The sequence below is a fragment of the Chiloscyllium plagiosum genome, unplaced genomic scaffold (genome assembly GCF_037043375.1).
Source record: "Chiloscyllium plagiosum isolate Xiang-an unplaced genomic scaffold, Cpla_swu_hap1 HiC_scaffold_20, whole genome shotgun sequence".
Lineage (NCBI taxonomy): Eukaryota > Metazoa > Chordata > Chondrichthyes > Orectolobiformes > Hemiscylliidae > Chiloscyllium > Chiloscyllium plagiosum.
Window position 1 is genome coordinate 1,763,834 of NW_028270158.1, and position 18,671 is coordinate 1,782,504.

At 42.6% G+C, this 18,671-nt stretch overlaps 1 protein-coding gene across 1 annotated transcript; it reads left to right on the top strand.

Annotated features, from left to right (window-relative positions):
* Positions 1-192: 192 nt before the first annotated feature.
* On the top strand, positions 193-16,569 carry coq7 (coenzyme Q7 homolog, ubiquinone (yeast)). The gene is made up of 5 exons (XM_043712158.2): positions 193-463; positions 3,582-3,696; positions 8,385-8,524; positions 12,864-12,932; positions 15,102-16,569. The coding sequence occupies exons 1-5, from the start codon at positions 230-232 to the stop codon at positions 15,177-15,179; spliced, it is 636 nt and encodes a 211-aa protein (XP_043568093.1). The 5' UTR covers positions 193-229; the 3' UTR covers positions 15,180-16,569.
* Positions 16,570-18,671: the final 2,102 nt, after the last annotated feature.

Here is an 18,671-nt window from a genome sequence, read left to right on the forward strand (position 1 = left end):
GGGAAAAGGCAGGATCCCAGCTAGAGGGGCGGGGCCAGAGAAATAGGGCGTGGCCCAGTGGGCGGGGCGTGACCTGGCGGCAAGGGGCAGGGTACATGCAGTGGGCGCGGCCTGGTGGAGGTGTGGCACGGGCGGTGGGCGTGGCCTCGTTGTGGGCGGGCGGCTGGCTGTGTCCCCGCCCCCTGACCTGACCTGACCTCCCCTCCCCCCTCCCCGTGCGGCCTGCGGAATGGCGATGGCCGCCCGAGCCCGGGGCTGGGCCGTACTGAGGCATGGCCGGCCTCACCTGCAGCCGAGGGCCTGGGTTGGGCTCCCGGCCGCTAGGGCCCTGAGTGGCTCGGCCGAGAAGGCGATGCTGGATCGGATTATCCGGGTGGATCACGCCGGGGAGTACGGGGCGAACCGTATCTATGCCGGACAGATGGCCGTGCTGGGCCGCAGCCCCGTGGGGCCTGTCATCCAGGTATTTACCACTGAAAGGGTGAGGTGAATTGGCCATAGTCAGGGGTAAATGCAGGGTGGGGCAATGGGTCTGGGTGGGTTACTCTTCGGAGGGTCAGTGTGGACTGGTTGGGCCGAAGGGCCTGTTTCTAATCTAATCTAAAAACAATGCTGCAGGTTACTGTCAGACCAGGATTGACAATGGCCTGTGTTACATTATCATTCAGTCAGGGGTCACCCTGATTCACAGGCTTACCGCCCTCTTTAATAACTCACTTGTAACAAATCAGATTATTTTTAAAAACTGACTTGCTGCGTCAGAACATGCTTTGTAAAAGAACTTTTAAAAATCTATCCTTGTATGATTATTGAGGTGGCAGGCTTCAAGGCCACATTCTGCCCTCAGAGGTCAGTGAGGCAACAAGCAGCAGATGCAGTACATTCAGAACTCCCAGAGTTGGACCAGAAGGGGAGGTGCCAGTGTTGAACTGGGGTGGACAAAGTTAAAAATCGTACAACACCAGGTTATAGTCAGGTTTATTTGGGAATACTAGCTTTCAAAGCGCTGCTCCTTCTTCACTATTGGCGCTGCCCCACTACTTAACTGGTGAAGGAGCAGTGTTCTGAAAGCTAGTACTTCTGAATAGGCAGAGTCATAGAATTGTACAGCACGGAAACAGACCCTTCGGTCCAACCCATCCATGCCGACCAGATATCCCAACCCAATCTAGTCCCACCTGTCAGCACCTGGCCCATATCCCTCTGTTGTGTGATTTTTTTTATCTTGGGCCAGAAGGGGAGGAACTTCACAGTGCAATGTGGAACTGAAAACCATTGGGGCCCATAGACATCTTAGGTAGCACTGGGACTGTGGTGGTGAAATTCTACTCTAATAGCCACATGACACTTTTATTTGTACAAATTAGGAACAGAAGTAAGATATTGTTTTTAAGACTGTTCCATCATTCGCTTTGATCAAAGCTAGTTCCACACATGCCCGAAACGTCGATTCTCCTGTTCCCTGGATGCTGCCTGACCTGCTGCACTTTTCCAGCAACACATTTCCACCACATATCCATCTAGCCCTGGGTAACCCTTGAATTACTTCCTGACCAAGAATCTAATTTTTTTCATCTTAAAAATATTCAATGACTCTATCTTCTGAGACAAAATTCCAAAGTTGCACAACTTTGGTAGAAAGTGAGGACTGCAGATGCTGGAGATGAGAGTCAAGAGTGTGGTGCTGGAAAAGCACAGCAGGTCAGACAGCATCCGAGGAGCAGGATAATCGACGTTTCGGACATAAGCCTTCCTGAAGAAGGGCTTATGCCTGAAACGTTGATTCTCCTGTTCATCGGATGCTGCCTGGCCTGCTGTGTTTTTTCCAGCACCACATTTTTCACCTTTGGTCCAACCTGTCCATGCCAACCAGATTGCAGCTCAGAATTCTACAGTTATTCTAAGGTCACACTGCTTTTTTATTCTTCCTGCCAAAGTGCACATCCTTCTGGCACAAAACAAAAAGCTGAGGTCCCAGCCAGCAGCTGATCTGAAAAAGATCATTTATTCATCCTATTTTCTTCCAGCTGGCCAACCTTCTATCCATACTGATATGTTAGCCCCTATACCATGAGCTCCTCAAGTGCAATGTTGTCAAATGCCTTCTAGAAAATCAAGTGCAGTACATCAATGGGGCTCTCTTTAGCAACAGAACATGTTACTACTGTTGTCGGCGGGGCGTGGCATGTACTACCTGCAACAGTAGTAGACTCACCAACTTTAAGGGCATTTAAATGGTCATGGGATAAACATATTGATGAAAATGGAATAGTGCAGGATAGATACGCTTCAGATTGGTTCCACAGGCTGGCGCAACATTGAGGGCCCGAAGGGCCTGTACTGCGCTGTAATGTTCTGTGTACTTAAAAGAATTTCAATAAATTAGGTCGTGATTTACTGTTCATAAAACCATTCTGATTTTTCCTGATTACCTCAAATTTTTCTAGTTGCCCGGTTTTAACCTCCTGAATAATCCATTCAAACGTTTCCTCCTCAAACTAACTGGCCTATTTTTTTTTTGTTTTCTATCTCCCTTCTTAAATAGAAAGGTTATACTTACTATTTTCCAGTTTAATTGAAGCTGCCTCATTCTAAGAAACTAGGGTGAGATATTATCTTGATCACAATAAGTTTTGTCATAGAGTCATAGAGACGTGCAGCATGGAAACAGACCCTTCGGTCCAACCCGTCCATGCCGACCAGATATCCCAACCCAATCTAGTTCCACCTGCCAGCACCCGGCCCATATCCCTCCAAACCCTTCCTATTCATATACCCATCCAAATGACTTTTAAATGTTGCAATTGTACCAGCCTCCACCACTTCCTCTGGCAGCTCATTCCATACACATACCACACTCTGTGTGAAAAAGTTGCCCCTTAGGTCTCTTTTATATCTTTCTTATCTCACCCTAAGCCCTCTCATTCTGGACTCCGCCACTCCAGGGAAAATACTTTGTCTATTTATTCTATCCATGCCCCTCCATGGTTTTGTAAACCTCTATAAGGTCACCCCTCAGCTTCCGATGCTCCAGGGAAAACAGCCCCAGCCTGTTCAGCCTCTCCCTATAGCTCAAACCCTCCAACCCTGGCAACATCCTTGTAAATTTTTTCTGAACCCTTTCAAGTTTCACAACACCTTTCCGATATGAAGGAGACCAGAATTGTGCGCGGTATTCCAACAGTGGCCTAACCAATGTACTGTACAGCCGCAACATGGCCGCCTAACTGTCAAAAATTAAAGTTGGAATTGACACTGATTTCTACATTAACAGAAAATCTTATTTTTTCTGTGAAAGGAAAAGTTGAAATAAGAAGAATAAATGTTTGTTTAATATAAAGGCTCGGAACGTGTACATAAAACCATGAGAGAGGAGCAGAATGAAGCCATTGAGCCTATCGAGTCTGCTCCACCATTTGATCATGGCTGATATGCTTCTCAAGCCTATTATCCTGCCTTCTCCCTATAACCTCTGATCCCTTTATTAACTAACAGACATCCTAAAGGACAGCAGGTTTTTGTGCTAGATAATTGATATCAATGGTGTAGTAAATTAACTGAAATTAATATTCATGTTTCAGCAAATGTGGGATCAAGAAAAGGAACATCTGGAGAAATTTAATGAATTGATAGTTGATCACAGAGTTCGGCCGACGCTTCTAATGCCTTTCTGGAATGTTGCAGGATTCATGTTGGGTAAACATCCAAATGTGTTTAAAATCTCTATCCTCGATTAAGTCTTCAAGGTAGCCAGCGCAGCTGAGTAAAAGACAGATTGTGCTCAACTCGTCTCATTCAATTGTCAAGGGGGTTGGAGTATAAGAATGGGGAAGTCTTACTGCAAAGGTACAAGGTGCTGGTTAGACCACCCGGAGTACTGAGAGCATTTTTGATGCCCTTATTTAGGAAAGATATCATTTCATTGGAGGCAATTCAGAGAAGGTTCACTAGGATGATGGTCTTCTCCTGTTCCTATTTCATATGGTGATCATGTAACAGAGAAGGTTACAGAGTCATGCATCTTGGAAACAGAACCTCCATTCCAATCCGTCCATGCTGACCAAGTTTCTCAAACTAAATTAGTCCCTCTTGCCCGTGTTTGGTCCATTTCCCTCTAAACCTTCCCTAATTACGTCCCTGTCGAAATGCCTTTTAAATTTTGTAACTATACCTACATCTACCACTTCCTCTGGCAGTTCATTCCACATACAAACCAGCCTCTGTGTGAAAAAGTTGCCCCTCGGGTACCTTTTGAATCTTTCTCCTGTCACTTTAAAAAAGTGCACTCTAGATTTTAACTCACCTACCCTGGGGAAAAGACCTTTGCTGTTCACCTTATCTATACTCCTAATGATTTTATAAACCTCTATAAGGTAAACCCTAAACCTCCTATTCTCCAGTGGGAAAAGTCCCAGCCTATCCAGCCTTTCTTTATAACTCAAACCCTCCAGTCCTGGCAACATCCTTGTAAATCTCTTCTGAACCCTCTCTAATTTCATAATATCCTTTATATTTATTGGATAACAGTATTTACTGCACTGACTATTACAGAACCTCAGAATCAACCAGCCTCCAGTACTGAAAACAACCATTTCCTCAGCTCTCAATTTCCTGTCCTTAAGCAAGCTTCTTAGCCAAACTGATACTGTCCTATTCCATTAGCTGCTTATTTGATTGACTGAACAGTAGTTATGAGGAATGGCTTGGATCTTTTCTCAAACAAAGGAATTACATTTGCTATTTCCGATCTTCTAGCCCATCCCCCTTATCGGGAGAAGATTGGAACGTGATGGTAAGCCGTTCTGTTATCTTCACACCCATTCCTTTGGTCATCTGGAATATAAACCATTTGGACCAAGCTATTTACCTTCCCTAAGCATAGCCAGCCTTGCCAATACATACTGCTCATCATTTTTCACCCCATTCATTACCTCTAGCTCCTTCCTTAGCTCAATATGTTTTCTTCAGGCTCTGTAAAAACATCTTTGGAAATAATTGTTTTTACATGAATTGAGCTAAATAAATAGGATTATGGGTAAAAGTGTATATATAGAATGATTTATTAATTATGTAATTGTTTAATAATTTCAAGACATGATTATAGCAGGAATGATGTTCACAGCTAACATGAAAATGGTGGAAAATAGGGAGAAAGGAAAGTTTTGGACTATAGGATGAAAGAGGTGAGCTGGTCAGATGGACTGAACAGTGACAAATGAAAAATATGAAGTGATACATTTGTGAGGACTAACACACCAAGGAAATATACATTTAATGGTAGAACCCTAGGCAGCACAAAGGTACAGAGGACCCATGGTGTGCATGGCCATAGACTATTGAAGGTTGCAGGGCAGTTAACCAAGGGACCATGGTGACTGTTGACTGAATAGATTTTTAAAAAGTGTTTAACAAATTACTACATACAGGTTGGGTAACAACATTAAGGTTTGTGGAATATAAGGGTCAGTGGCCAATTGGATTTGAAAATTGGCTTACAAACAGAAAGCAAGAAGTTGTAGTAGACAGGTTTTTTTTGGGTAAAAACCAGGGTGTCCTCCAAGACTCAGTGCAGGCTCCACTGCTTTTTTTTTGTCTTAGCAAAGCTGACTTAGATCTTGGACTACGGAGTGAAATTTCAAAATTTGCCAATGATATCAAACCTGGAGGCACGGCAAATGGTGATAATGTTTCAAATTCCGTATAATAGGACACAGACCAGGTGAATGGGCAGTCATGTTGCAGATTGAATTTAATAACAATAGCATGAGGTGATGCATTTTGGAAGAAGGGACAGGGAGAAACAATAGAGGCATAATGCCATTGTTCTAAAGAGTGGGCAGGGAAAGAGGAGTCTTGGCATACTTCAGCATCACATTTTGGAGCTGACTGGACATATAAGATTCCAAAAGGCATATATCACAAAAACATGCCATTTGGTTCAACTAGTTGCATTTATGCTCCACTTGTACCTCCTCTAGGGTTTAATTATCCAAATGTGAGCCTAACCTGCTCTTCTCTTCTTTCTCATGTACTTGCTGAGCTTTGGAAATCAATGGGATATTGGGCTTCACAAATAAAAACATTGAATATAAAAGCAGGGCTGTATGCCAAACCTCTGCAAAGTTCTGGCTAGGCCTCAACGGAGCCCTTTTGTAACCAGTTCTGGTCACCACACTTGAGGATGGATGGTAGGGTCCCTGCAAGGATGCAGAGGGAATGTGATAGAATGATTCCAGGGATGAGAGATTTTAGCTACAAGATTAGGTTGGAGAAGCTGTGGTCATTCTCCTTGGAGCAGAAAACGAGAAGGGATTTGACGGAGATTATGGTAAAAGGTAAAGTTGCCATTGTATCAGAGGAACACGCTGAGACAGCTGTTGATGTGTTTAACCTGAGGGTCAGTATGCCTCGAGAGATAGAGGTTGTGAAGGAGGAACCTTCATGATAACCTCAGTCACTGTGGAAATTGAACCCACATTGTTGGTATCACTCTGCATTGCAAACCAGCTGGCCAGCTAACTGAGCTAACCAATCTCCCTGTCAGCATTATGACAGGCTTGGATAAAGTAATCAAGGAAAAGTGTTCTCATTAGCTGATTGTGCAAGGACTAGGTAACACAGATTTAAGATTTTGATCCCAGCTGATGATATGCTAGACAGGTCAGATCTCTGAATGAAATCTGTCTTGATAAGATTATATCTTTTCATTTTGAAGTTGGTTACTGTGGTTGCAATTGCTGGACATATTAACACAAGGCTACCAAGAGTATTTTAAAAGAAGAACTCACACTTATTAGACAAAAAACAAACAAACCTATATGTCCTGGTCATCTCTGCAGGAGATCCTCAGCATAGCATCCTAGGGCCAACCACCTTCAGCTGCTTCATCAATGACCTTCCCTCCATCATTAGGTCAGAAGTGGGGATGTTTGCTGATGATTGCAAAATGTTCAGCACCATTTGTGGTTTCTCAGATACTGAAGCAGTCCATGTTCAAATGCAACAAGATCTGGACAATATCCAGGCTTGGGCTGACAATATTTGCACACAGAAATTCCAGTCAATGACCATCTCCAATAACAGGCAATGAACTGCAGCCCCTTGATACTCAATGGTATTACCATCTCTGAATCTCAAATCATCAACATTCTAGGGGTTCCCATTGACTAGAAACTGAACTGGACTCATCATATAAACACAGTGGCTACAAGAGCAGGTCCTGTAGTGAGTAACTCATCTCCTGACTATCCACCATCTACAAGGCACAAATCAGGAGTGTGATGGAATATTCCTCACTTATCTGGATGATTGCAGCTTCAAAAGCAGACAAGAAGCTTGACACCATCCAGGACAAAGTAGCCCACTTGATTGGCACCGCATTCGTAAGCATCCACTCCCAATGCTCAGTGGCAGCAGTGTGTATAATCTCCAAGATATACTGTTGAAATTTGCCAATGATCCTTCAAAACCTGTGACCACTTCCATCTACAAGGATAAGTGCAACAGGTACCATGGGGGTTCCATCGTCTGCAAGTCCCCCTCCATTGTCATTCACCATCCTGACTCGGCAATGTATTGCTATTCCTTCACTATCATTGGGGTGACATCCTGGAATTCCCTTCCCAAGGCCATTGTGGATCTAGCCCCAATACATGGACTGTAGTGGTTCAAGGATGTAACTCACCACCACCACCACCTCCAGAACAATTAAAAATAGGCAATAAATGCTGGCCCAGCCAGCAATGCCCACATCCCACAAAAGAATGAACAAAAAAAGTAATTTGAAAGCAACTTAACATAAGCTGCAATAACAGACACAGCCTTTTTCCCAGCAATATCATTTATGGATACTCATTCCCAGAAGTGTGCATCCTTTTTAACCCTAATTTCCAACATAACTTAAGAAATTCTTATCCTGGGATTGCAGAAGGTGTCACAACTAGGGCAATACAGTTCTCCCCAGCCGAAAACTTGATGCCTTCGCTTGGATGAAACTGAATTCAAACTTCTAAATTGAACTCACTAGTCATAAACTCAGCAACATACACACTTCATCAATTATCATCACGGCTTTCTTTCTGAACACTGATTAAGTTACATGCTTTCTTGGAATTATGTATTTAGGAAGAATTTTCCAAATGAATTTTGACCTCTTAAAGCAAATCTGTTACCTTCACAGATATGAATTCAATCTGTTTATTTTGAAAATCCAAATTCCAAAATGATATTAGTAATCTTTATATGATTGACATAAATGCCCATGATAGACCATTAAATCCTCTGGGTGACTATTCCCAGTGCCTTTATTTGTGGTTGCTGATCTTGAAATGACTTCTGGTAATGGTAATTATTAGAAATAGGTGTTTTCTGTCTCCTTTTTATAGGTGCTGGAACTGCTCTTTTCGGAAAAGAGGCTGCCATGGCTTGTACAGTAGCAATAGAAGAGAGTATATCACAACATTACAACAATCAGATAAGGGTGCTAATGGAAGAAGATCCAGAAAGACACAAAGAATTACTTGAAGTAAGAATCTTGGTATATTAAATATGAAATAACATTGGTGTCTCAATATTAGCGTTATTTAATACTGCAAAACTAGGTATTAGTCAAAAGGTTGCAGCATATTTCAGAGCTCTTGAAATGAAATTGAATAGAAAAATGGGGATGTTTTACATCAGTTATCACAGGACATTGATAAAGACCTGAACTGGACTTTTGTCTACAGCTTTGGTCATGTTAATTAAGGTCACATTATATAAATGAACTGGGAGAGTTCAGAAATCTTTACCAAATTAATATTTGGAATGTATGTATTGTCTTCATGAGGAATGTTTGGACAGTCTAGGGTTGTCATCTGCTGGAGTTTGGCAGAATAAGAGGTAAATGTATTGAAAGGTCTTCATGTGGTGGATGTGAAATTGATGCTGCTTCTTGTGGGAGAACCGAGAACAAGGGATCTCTAATTAAAACAGATAAGGGAAATATCCTAAAGGGTTATGAGTGTTGGGAACTCTTCTTCAAAAGGCAGTGGAAGCACATTTTAAGACAGAGTGTTATGACTCCAGCTAATGGTAATACTGAGTAAGTCCGATCCCAGGTTGAAACCTGCCTAGATGGATTATAAATTTTATTTTTTTTTGTTTACTGCAGAGGTCAGTGACTGTACATATTCAATGTACTTTTAACAAAAGAAAATAAAAGATTATAATCCAAGAATAACACAAGCCATATTACATTAGACAAAAACTACTGGGATGATCTTGTTGCAAACATTCGATTAAAAAGCCATCTGTTTCATCCCAGCAATGTCTTGTAGATGACCAAACCTCAGTGTAGTCGATCCCCATTTATGTTTCTTGTTTAGCTGGCATCCCAGTAGTTGGTTTCCTCTTGGAAACTTTATTCACCTTCACTAGATACCATTTTCTTCACTTAACATCTCTGTCTGAGGTCCTGCTAACTCAGCTCACTTATTGCTTTGCATGGGTCTATAAACCCATGTTTTCAACAGCCTTTAGGATGACTTCCTCTCTGGCACCCCTCCACACCCTTCTGCATCTGGAGTTTGCTGACGACTGCATCTCATGATGTCTCCCCCAACTCTGCCTGTTTGGAGAGAGGTATGAACAGCAGGTTACTGCTAATGGGCCTCTTCCCCCTGCATCTGGCTTCTCTCTCTCTGTTTCTCTGTCTCCCTCTCTGTCTCCCTCTCTGTCTCCCTCTCTGTCTCCCTCTCTGTCTCCCTCTCTGTCTCCCTCTCTGTCTCCCTCTCTGTCTCCCTCTCTGTCTCCCTCTCTGTCTCCCTCTCTGTCTCCCTCTCTGTCTCCCTCTCTGTCTCCCTCTCTGTCTCTCTCTCTCTCTGTCTCCCTCTCTCTCTCTGTCTCTCTCTCTCTGTCTCTGTCTCTCTGTCTCCCTCTGTGTCTCTCTCGCTCTCTGTCTCTCATATCATATGACTGTTTGAAAATTGATTTTGTTTTTCAGTGTTGAGAAAATCAAATCAGATCTTCTCAAAACTGAAAAACAAGATCAATGATCAGCCATGATCTTAATGAATGGTAGAGCAGGCTCGAGGGGCTGAATGGTCTACTCTAGTTTCTCATTGATGTTATAGCACTGCAAAACTTTCCAAAGCCTGACTGGGGTATCAGTACTGTATATGCTGTAAGGGATGATTTGTCATTTCACTGCTTTTTTCTTATTAGAATAACTGCTGTATTATAAAATAAATTTTATTTGAAAGTAATTATTAGTTAGCAAATGCACATTCACCAGAGCTGAGTGATAGCCTCCCCATTTGCTGAGTGTATGGTGATTAGTCTGCTACTTAGTCTGTCAAAGGGACCTTCCTTGGCAATGTGCTGTATTGTTTATCTCTCCACAAGTGCATAAGGACTTGCACTGAGGCCCCGTGCAGTGGAGCTTGGCTGAACAAGACCCTGGATTGTTCTGAACCTGTCGGGTTCAATCTTATCACTGTAGTTTAAAGGCTATCATTCTTCAGGTGCGGCTTGTCACTTTTGATCAGCCACTTTGTGGTTTGAATTCAACACAGACTAATAAATTGAGAAACTGCAGGTCTAGATGTTCTGTGAAGCGCAAACTTTATGTACGTTATAGACTGCATTTAATGGGACTGCAAAGAGGCCCATTGTTCAGGACGTGGTGCAGTTTGATAGCTGACCTGAGAGCCATTTATGTTAAAATAAATAGATGAGAAGCATATCTAGTTCCTTAGCATCTGCAGCCTTCGGCTTAACCACATAAACTGACCTCTTCTACCAATTTAAAAAAAAATTAGTGCAGAGAATAATGTCACTCCTTTCAGGATTGGCTGTCGTTTTAGAATTTTATTATAGTGCATCAGACCTGTACAGTAAATTTTCATTGCTCCCATTAAAAAATAAACAAGTTGAAAGTAATGAATTTGAACATTAAAATTGTCCCTTTTCAGAATTGTTTTCCATGACAGTATGAAGGTACAGGAATCAGTCAGTTTGTGTGTCACCTTTTTTTTAAAAATCACACGACACCAGGTTATAGTCCCAACAGGTTTAATTGGAAGCACTAGCTTTCGGAGTGCTGCTCCTTCATCAGGTGATAGTGGAGGGCTCGATCGTAACACAGAATTTATAGCAAAAATTTACAGTGTGATGTAACTGAAATTATACATTGAAAAATTGATTGTCAAGCCTTTCATCTGTTAGAATACAGTAATGTGATTTACACATGAAAGAAGTGAAACCGTGTGGGCGGCACAGTGGTTAGCACTGCTGCCTCACAGCGCCTGTAGACCTGGGTTCAATTCCCACCTCAGGCGACTGACTGTGTGGAGTTTGCACGTTCTCCCCGTGTCTGCGTGGGTTTCCTCCGGGTGCTCCGGTTTCCTCCCACAGTACAAAGATGTGCAGGGTCAGGTGAATTGGCCATGCTAAATTGCCCGTAGTGTTAGGTAAGGGGTAAATGTAGGGGTATGGGTGGGTTTCGCTTCGGCGGGTCGGTGTGGACTTGTTGGGCCGAAGGGCCTGTTTCCACACTGTAGTGTAATGTAATGTAATCTAATCTAATCTAATCTAATCTAATCACTGTATTCTAACAGATGAAAGGTTTAACAGACAATCAATTTTTCAATGTATAATTTCAGTTACATCACACTGCAAATTTTTGCTATAAATTCTGTGTTACGATCGAGCCCTCCACTATCACCTGATGAAGGAGCGTCGCTCTGAAAGCTAGTGTGCTTCCAATTAAACCTGTTGGACTATAACCTGGTGTTGTGTGATTTTTAACTTTGTACACCCCAGTCCAACACCGGCATAACATTGAGATCAGCAGCGGAGTACTGCTGAGAGTGAGCGCAGCGTGGTACTGACATACTCATTTTGAGAGTAATGAGAGAAGTAGCAGCCAGTACCAAGATTCCATATTGAAGTGATCTGGTGAACAACATAAGCACTAAACTGGAATCCATTAACACTCAGTGGGAAGCCAAGGTAGGGGCAGGGACAGAAATCCTGGGCCTGAACCTCAGCCCCTGACCTGAACATAGAATGTCCCTTAGAGCCCTGAGCCCCAGTTATTGGTGATTGATGCATACCCCTGTGTTCAGCCATCATATTAGAGAGAGATTTTCAAATCAACCTATTTAAAGTTGTTATTACACTCCTCTGGCCCAAGTAGTACTTGAACCTGGACCTCCTAGCCAGAGACATGGACATTACCACTGTGCCGTTAAAATCTCTCAGCCATTATCACTTTGTAGGTTTACACTAGTTGAGCTCATCAAAAACAAGATGTTCTGAAATTGATCTATAAAATTTCTAATCTTTAGAAAATGTAGATAACTTAAATGTAATTCAATCAACATGACATTTTTAAGAAGTGAAATATTAATTTTGCGTAGGCAGTATTTTTTCTTGTCCTTTCCAAAATCATGCTGCTTTGCTGTTCAGAAAACCAGACAGCTGCAAGCATAGCTCAGTGCCATGGCATACAAGGCTACAAGCTACCTACTGCAAAGGGGCACCAGAATAGAAGGACGTTTGATGACTGGCATGGACATGATGGATTGAAGGGTCTCTTTCTGTGCTGTGGAACCTATGACTCTATGACATCTGGAATATCGGGGGGAGTAAATGAAACATTCTTACTTCAAATGCAAACATTCCTGTTCAAGACTGAACACCACAGCTTTCTAATCCGTTCTTTGAGCTGGAATAGTAATACATTTAAGGTACCAACATGTAACTTGTAACCTTTAGCATTGAGTCTATTGTATGCATTATATTTAATAAAGTGTGATTTGGTCTTCAGGGATATGACTTGTATTTTATTGTGGATAAGAAGGATACTTTTTTTTAAACAGATTCTAAAGAAATTCAGAGATGATGAAATGGAGCATCATGACACAGGATTAGCACATGATGCAGAAATGGTAGGCTCTTGTTTAGATGTTTTCTGTTAAGTATTCAGATATCTTATCAAATATTGAGCTGTCTAAGTAGCTCAATGGGTGCCAGCATTGGTGATATGGAATGGTGTTAAGTTGTGTAGATGGGTTAACTTCCACAATTTCTGCATTTGGTTTGTGAGATTTCATGTTGCTTGTCTAAGGACGAATAATGCCAATAGATAATTAGACACTTTACCACAAAGACAGGGGGAATTAAGATAAATCAAAGTTAATGTTAATCTCACACTTTTGGTGACCAGTAGAAAACTCACTTCCATTTTATTATATTCACTTAAGGGACATGGGCGTTGCTGGCTGGGCCAGCATTTATTTCTCGTCCCTAATTGCCCTTGAGAAGGTGGGGGGTGAGCTGCCTTCTCGAACCGCTGCAGTCCCTGTGCTGTAAGTTGACCCACAGTGTCCTAAGGGAGGGAATTCCAGGATTTTGACCCAGCAACAGTGAAGGAACAGTGGTATATTTCCAAGTCAGGATGGTGAATGGTTTGTAGGTGAGCTTGCAGGAGGTGGTGTTCCCATAATTTCTGCCCAGCCAGTGAAATCAATGTCCTACAAATGAAGCCAATGTATACACCACACAATTCCATTTGATCTTCAAGTTGTAAGAGGAAGAAAGTAACCTCCTGGAGTATTATATGTAAACATATACGAGTGTTCAATTTTCATTTTCTATAACCCAAAAGGAAAAACATGTATCTCTTTAAGGAATTTTAAAAAAAATTAACTTGGCTTCAACAAACTGGTGGAAGTTATTGTGCTGTGTACATATGGGCAATAGGCAGCTATGTATCACTATCAGCAGTGTCACAAAGGCATCTGTGTGCTTAAAGTGTGAAAGTGACACTGTCCTATGGTACCTGAGTCATGTATATCACTGAAGGAAGGAGACCTGCAAGATTGATAATCTGACTCAAGTTAACGCATGGTTTCTGCAAATTTATTTTCTTGGTAAATGGAAATCTCAACCAGAGTGGAGAGAGCAGAACCAGTGTTTAGTTTGGACTTCCAGAAGGTGTTTGCCCACAGCAGTGGAAGTAGTACATTGGCATGGATAGGGAATTGGCTCAGGGGCAGGAAACAGTAAGTGGGAGGTTGGCAACTCATGGTCAGTGTGATGGCCACAATATATATTAATGACTTGCAGGAAAGAAGTGAATGTATTGGAGCCAAATTTGCAGATAATACAAGAATCGGTGGAAAGGCAGGTTGTGAGAGAGATACAGTTGACAGAGATAAGTAAATGGGCAAGTTGTTGGCAAATGGATAGCAATTTGGGAAAACGCAAGGGTTTTTTTTTGGAATGGAAAACAACAGGAAATATATTTAAATGGGAAAAAAAACCTGCTGAAAGCTGCAACATAAAGGGATTTGGGGAAAGTTGTGCATTAAACTTAGAAAGTTAACATACGGGGCAGCAGGTAATCAAGAAGGCTAAGGGATGTCAGTGTTTTTCTCTCGGGGGTTGGAGTATGAGAGTAGGGATGCCATACTGCAACTGTACAAGGTGCTGCTGAGACCACATCTCGAGGACTGTGAGCAGTTTTGGTTCCCTTATTTTAGGAAAGATATCATTTCATTGGAGGCAGTTCAGAGAAAGTTCGCTAGCATGATCCCTGGGATGGAGGGATTGTCTTAAGAGCAGAGGCTAAACATTTGGAACTGTTCTCACTGGTGTTTAAAAGAATGAGAGGTGATCTCATTGAAACATATCAGATTGTTAAGGAGCTTGACAGGGTCAATGTTGAGAGGATGTTTCCCCTCATGAGAGAGTCTAGGACCAGAGGGCACAGTCTCAGAGTAAAGGGGAGCCAATTTCAGACTGAGATGGGGAGGAATTTCTTTAGTCAGAGGGTTGAGTGTCTTTGGAACTCCTTGCCACAGAGAGCTGTGGGGGCAGAGTCCTTGTGTATATTTAAGGCTGAGAGAGATAGATTCTTTATCAGTCGGGGAGTGAAAGGTTGCAGGGAAAGAACAGGAAGGTAGATGTGAGGAATATAAAATCAGCCATGATCCTTTTGAATGGTGCAGCAGGTTTGGGGGAACGAATGGCCTCCTCCTCTTCTTATTTCTTATGGTCTTGTAGTGGGAAAAGCTGTGCCACTGTTTTGATTTATTCTCAATTTTATTTTTTAGGCACCTGCATATGCGTTATTGAAGAATGTTATACAAGCTGGATGCAAGGCTGCTATCTACGTATCTGAACGCATTTAAATACTTTCTTTGTATAATCAATCCATTTTTTCAATAGATTACTAATATACAGTAAAGTGGGTAATGTCATAATTTATTTGGTTTGTAACTATCCTACAATTTGTTTCAATTATGAAAATAAGTGTTGTTGTGTATATGCTTGAGAGTCTATTTTCCAGTTTCTCTGGCACTTTGTATTGAACCAGGGATGTATATGAAATGCACTGACTGCCTGACTATTGAAGAATTATCCAGTTGGGCCTAAAGTGAACACATGTCTGCTTCACCAACACTGCTCAAACTTCGAATGTGAGCCAAAGTGCTGTGGAGAAAAAATGTTTGAGCATGGAGAATGTTACCACTTAATCAATCATAACGACACTGCCTCTGACCCATACAGGCCAAAGGGTCCCATGTTTCTGCTGAATTAGTTAGTGTATGCTCTGCAGTGGTTTCGAATTCAGCTGTTGAGTGAGGGAGCTTGAAATTGGTGTTGCCTCTTCATTTGCTGTGAGTAGATGGATTTGGGAGGGAGCATGGTGCATGGTCAGGGAAGCTGACTGCTCTCTCTGTAACCAGGGCATTAATGCTGAGGCCCGAGCAGCAGGAAGGGGCAGAAAGCGCTAGAGAAGTTATCCCATTGTGGCAGAGGCATGTTCGGTCTATATTGAGTGGAGTCATCCTCTTCCAAACGTTGCACAGCAGTGGCAAGGCTGCGACATGGAAAGACACTAGCTTTACCATTTTCTGCCTGAACCAGTTAAGCCTCCTGTAGTTGTATTGCAGCCATTTCCTCCCAATTCCCACTGTGTGGATACAGTGTGCTGGGTCGGATCTGGCCTGTAACATTTGAAACACTACTGTACTGCTGCAGTTTAACTCTTTTAATTTGTTTGGTGTTTCTGCTGCTGCTGAATAGGCTGCAGTGTGGCTATAGGAAAAGCATGAGGGAATATGAACACATCAGGAAACCAATTGTATGTGCAAGTTTCCTGGCCCCCTCCCATTCGGAGCCATGTTTGAGCGGCTGGGTAGGTCCACTGTGTGTGTGAGAGGAAGAAACATTGATCACAGCTGATCCCCACCTTGTTGTTATTTCCTCTCCTGTCAAATAATCTTTCCAGGCTGACTGCCATGACTTGCATGAAGAACAATCATTCAGGAGAACTACTGCACCACCTTGAAAATAATGCTGAATAAGGAATTTAATGTATGCCAGAGGGAGAAAACGAAAACTCATTCCCAATTACAGTTAAAATGTTCGAGATCCAGTACAAATGGAGCAGCGAGCAAGGTTTTCATGCATGTGAAAATAAGTGCTGATCCTTCTTCTACGGTTAATATTTTACAGTAAATTAATAGGGAACATGTTAATTTGTGAAAAGTCATTAAAATATGTGACCTGAAAGCACACCTTTTCTTCAAGTTATTGAATGGTTTAAATGCAGTTTTTAAACAATACCACTGGGATCAGGATGCTGCAGAAAAAGCAAGCTGTATTCAGCAAATGAGCTCGATTGCATGTTTGCCTGACCTTTGGTTGTTAAAGCAACATCTGTTGTCGCTCCCCCTGCCCCAGCCAAGCCCTCCCTTTATGGAAATAAGACATGGCTCAAGAGGCTGCTTTTGTATTCTGAAAAAGGTCTGTTAAGCTCTGCACAGAGAGAGGGAAAATAATATTAAGGATTTGGGTAAAGGGAATGCACGCGTTTATAATGTTGGTGCTGAACACAAACAGTATTTTGGGAATGGTGAGTGCATTTTAGAGTCTATAGGGGAGTAATTTGGTGGAAAATTCTCTCCTGGTGCTAACATAGTGGGTCAAATGATGTTCTGTGCTGTTCAATTAATGGGACAATAATTGAGATCTAGCTTAGGGGTGTTGAGCTTAAAGTCCCAGCACCACATCACACAGTCACAGGGCACCAGGTTATAGACAGGTTTAATTAAAATTCACCTGACAAAGGAGCAGCGCTCCGAAAGCTTGTGATTTTAAAAAAATCTGTTGGACTGTAACCTGATGTGTGATTTCTGACTTTGTCCACCCCAATCCAACACCAGCACCTCCTTGTCATGGATACCACATCCTACTGGCGATGTGCTGAGGGAGAAAGTTTCCTGTCTCAACCTCCTTATGGAATGGGATTTTGGAAAGAAGGTCCAGGGAGAGAGCTCTCAGGGTCAGGTTTTAGCCAAGATTCATCCCGAGCAGCTCCATGACTCAGGAATCTCTGCTCCCCAATCTGATTCCTGGGACATACACCAAGGCAAATGTTGACAGCATCTGGATGACCAGCAACTTTATGGAAAATGTTCCTTTGTCTTCCACTGCTCAGTAGCAGCAGGGTGTACTATTTATAAGCTGCACTTTTACAACTTACTAATGCTTCTTTGACAGCACCTTCTATCCACTTCCATCTCAAAGGACAAGGGCAACAAATACATGGGAACACCAGCCCCTGCACTTCCTCTCCGAGCCACTCACCGTCCTGACTTAAAAATATATCGCCGTTCCTTCAATGTCGCTGGGTCAGAATCCTGGAATTCCCCCCCCAGGGCATTGTGGGTCAACCCACAGCACATGGACTGCAGCGGTTCAAGAAAGCAGCTCACCCCCATCTTCTCGAGGGGGGCAACTAGGGACGGGCAATAAATACTGGGCCTGACCAGCGATGCCCACGTCCCATGAATGAATTTTAAAATCTGTTTATGCAATAAGGACTGATGTTGGTGTCAGTTTCAGAGGGGTATTGACAAAAACGATTGAAAGTTGGCTAACACAGCTGTGCTCTAGATTCTGTACAATCTGACTGAGAACTAGTGCTGACAACACTCCTGCTCTGAAATCTATTGCCATACGTATTGTTGCATAACTGCTTCCAGACCTGTGGAGTTTCTCTAACACTGAAAACTAAAAATGCTGAAAATCACAGTGGGTCAGGCAGCATCCATGAAGAGAGAGAGAGAGCAAGCTAATGTATTGAGTCTAGATAACCGTGGGTGGCACGGTGGCACAGTGGTTAGCACTGCTGCCTCACAGCGCCAGAGACCCGGGTTCAATTCCCACCTCAGGCGACTGACTGTGTGGAGTTTGCACGTTCTCCCCGTGTCTGCGTGGGTTTCCTCCGGGTGCTCCGGTTTCCTCCCACAGTCCAAAGATGTGCAGGTCAGGTGAATTGGCCATGCTAAATTGCCCGTAGTGTTAGGTAAGGGGTAAATGTAGGGGTATGGGTGGGTTGCGCTTTGGCGGTGCGGTGTGGACTTGTTGGGCCGAAGGGCCTGTTTCCACGCTGTAAGTAATCCAATCTCTGTGTGTTTTACTGATGGCTATTCTCACAAGCCATTTCGTTATGTCACAACGGTCATCATTCAAAATAACTAATCTTTTATATAATTGATGTTCCTGTATGTCTTGGCATCTTTGTCACCATTTCTATGCAAGTCTTTTTGCCTGATGGTGGTGCTGTTTCCTAGCTTATACACTGACATGCCTTAATGTGATGCTGCAATTTA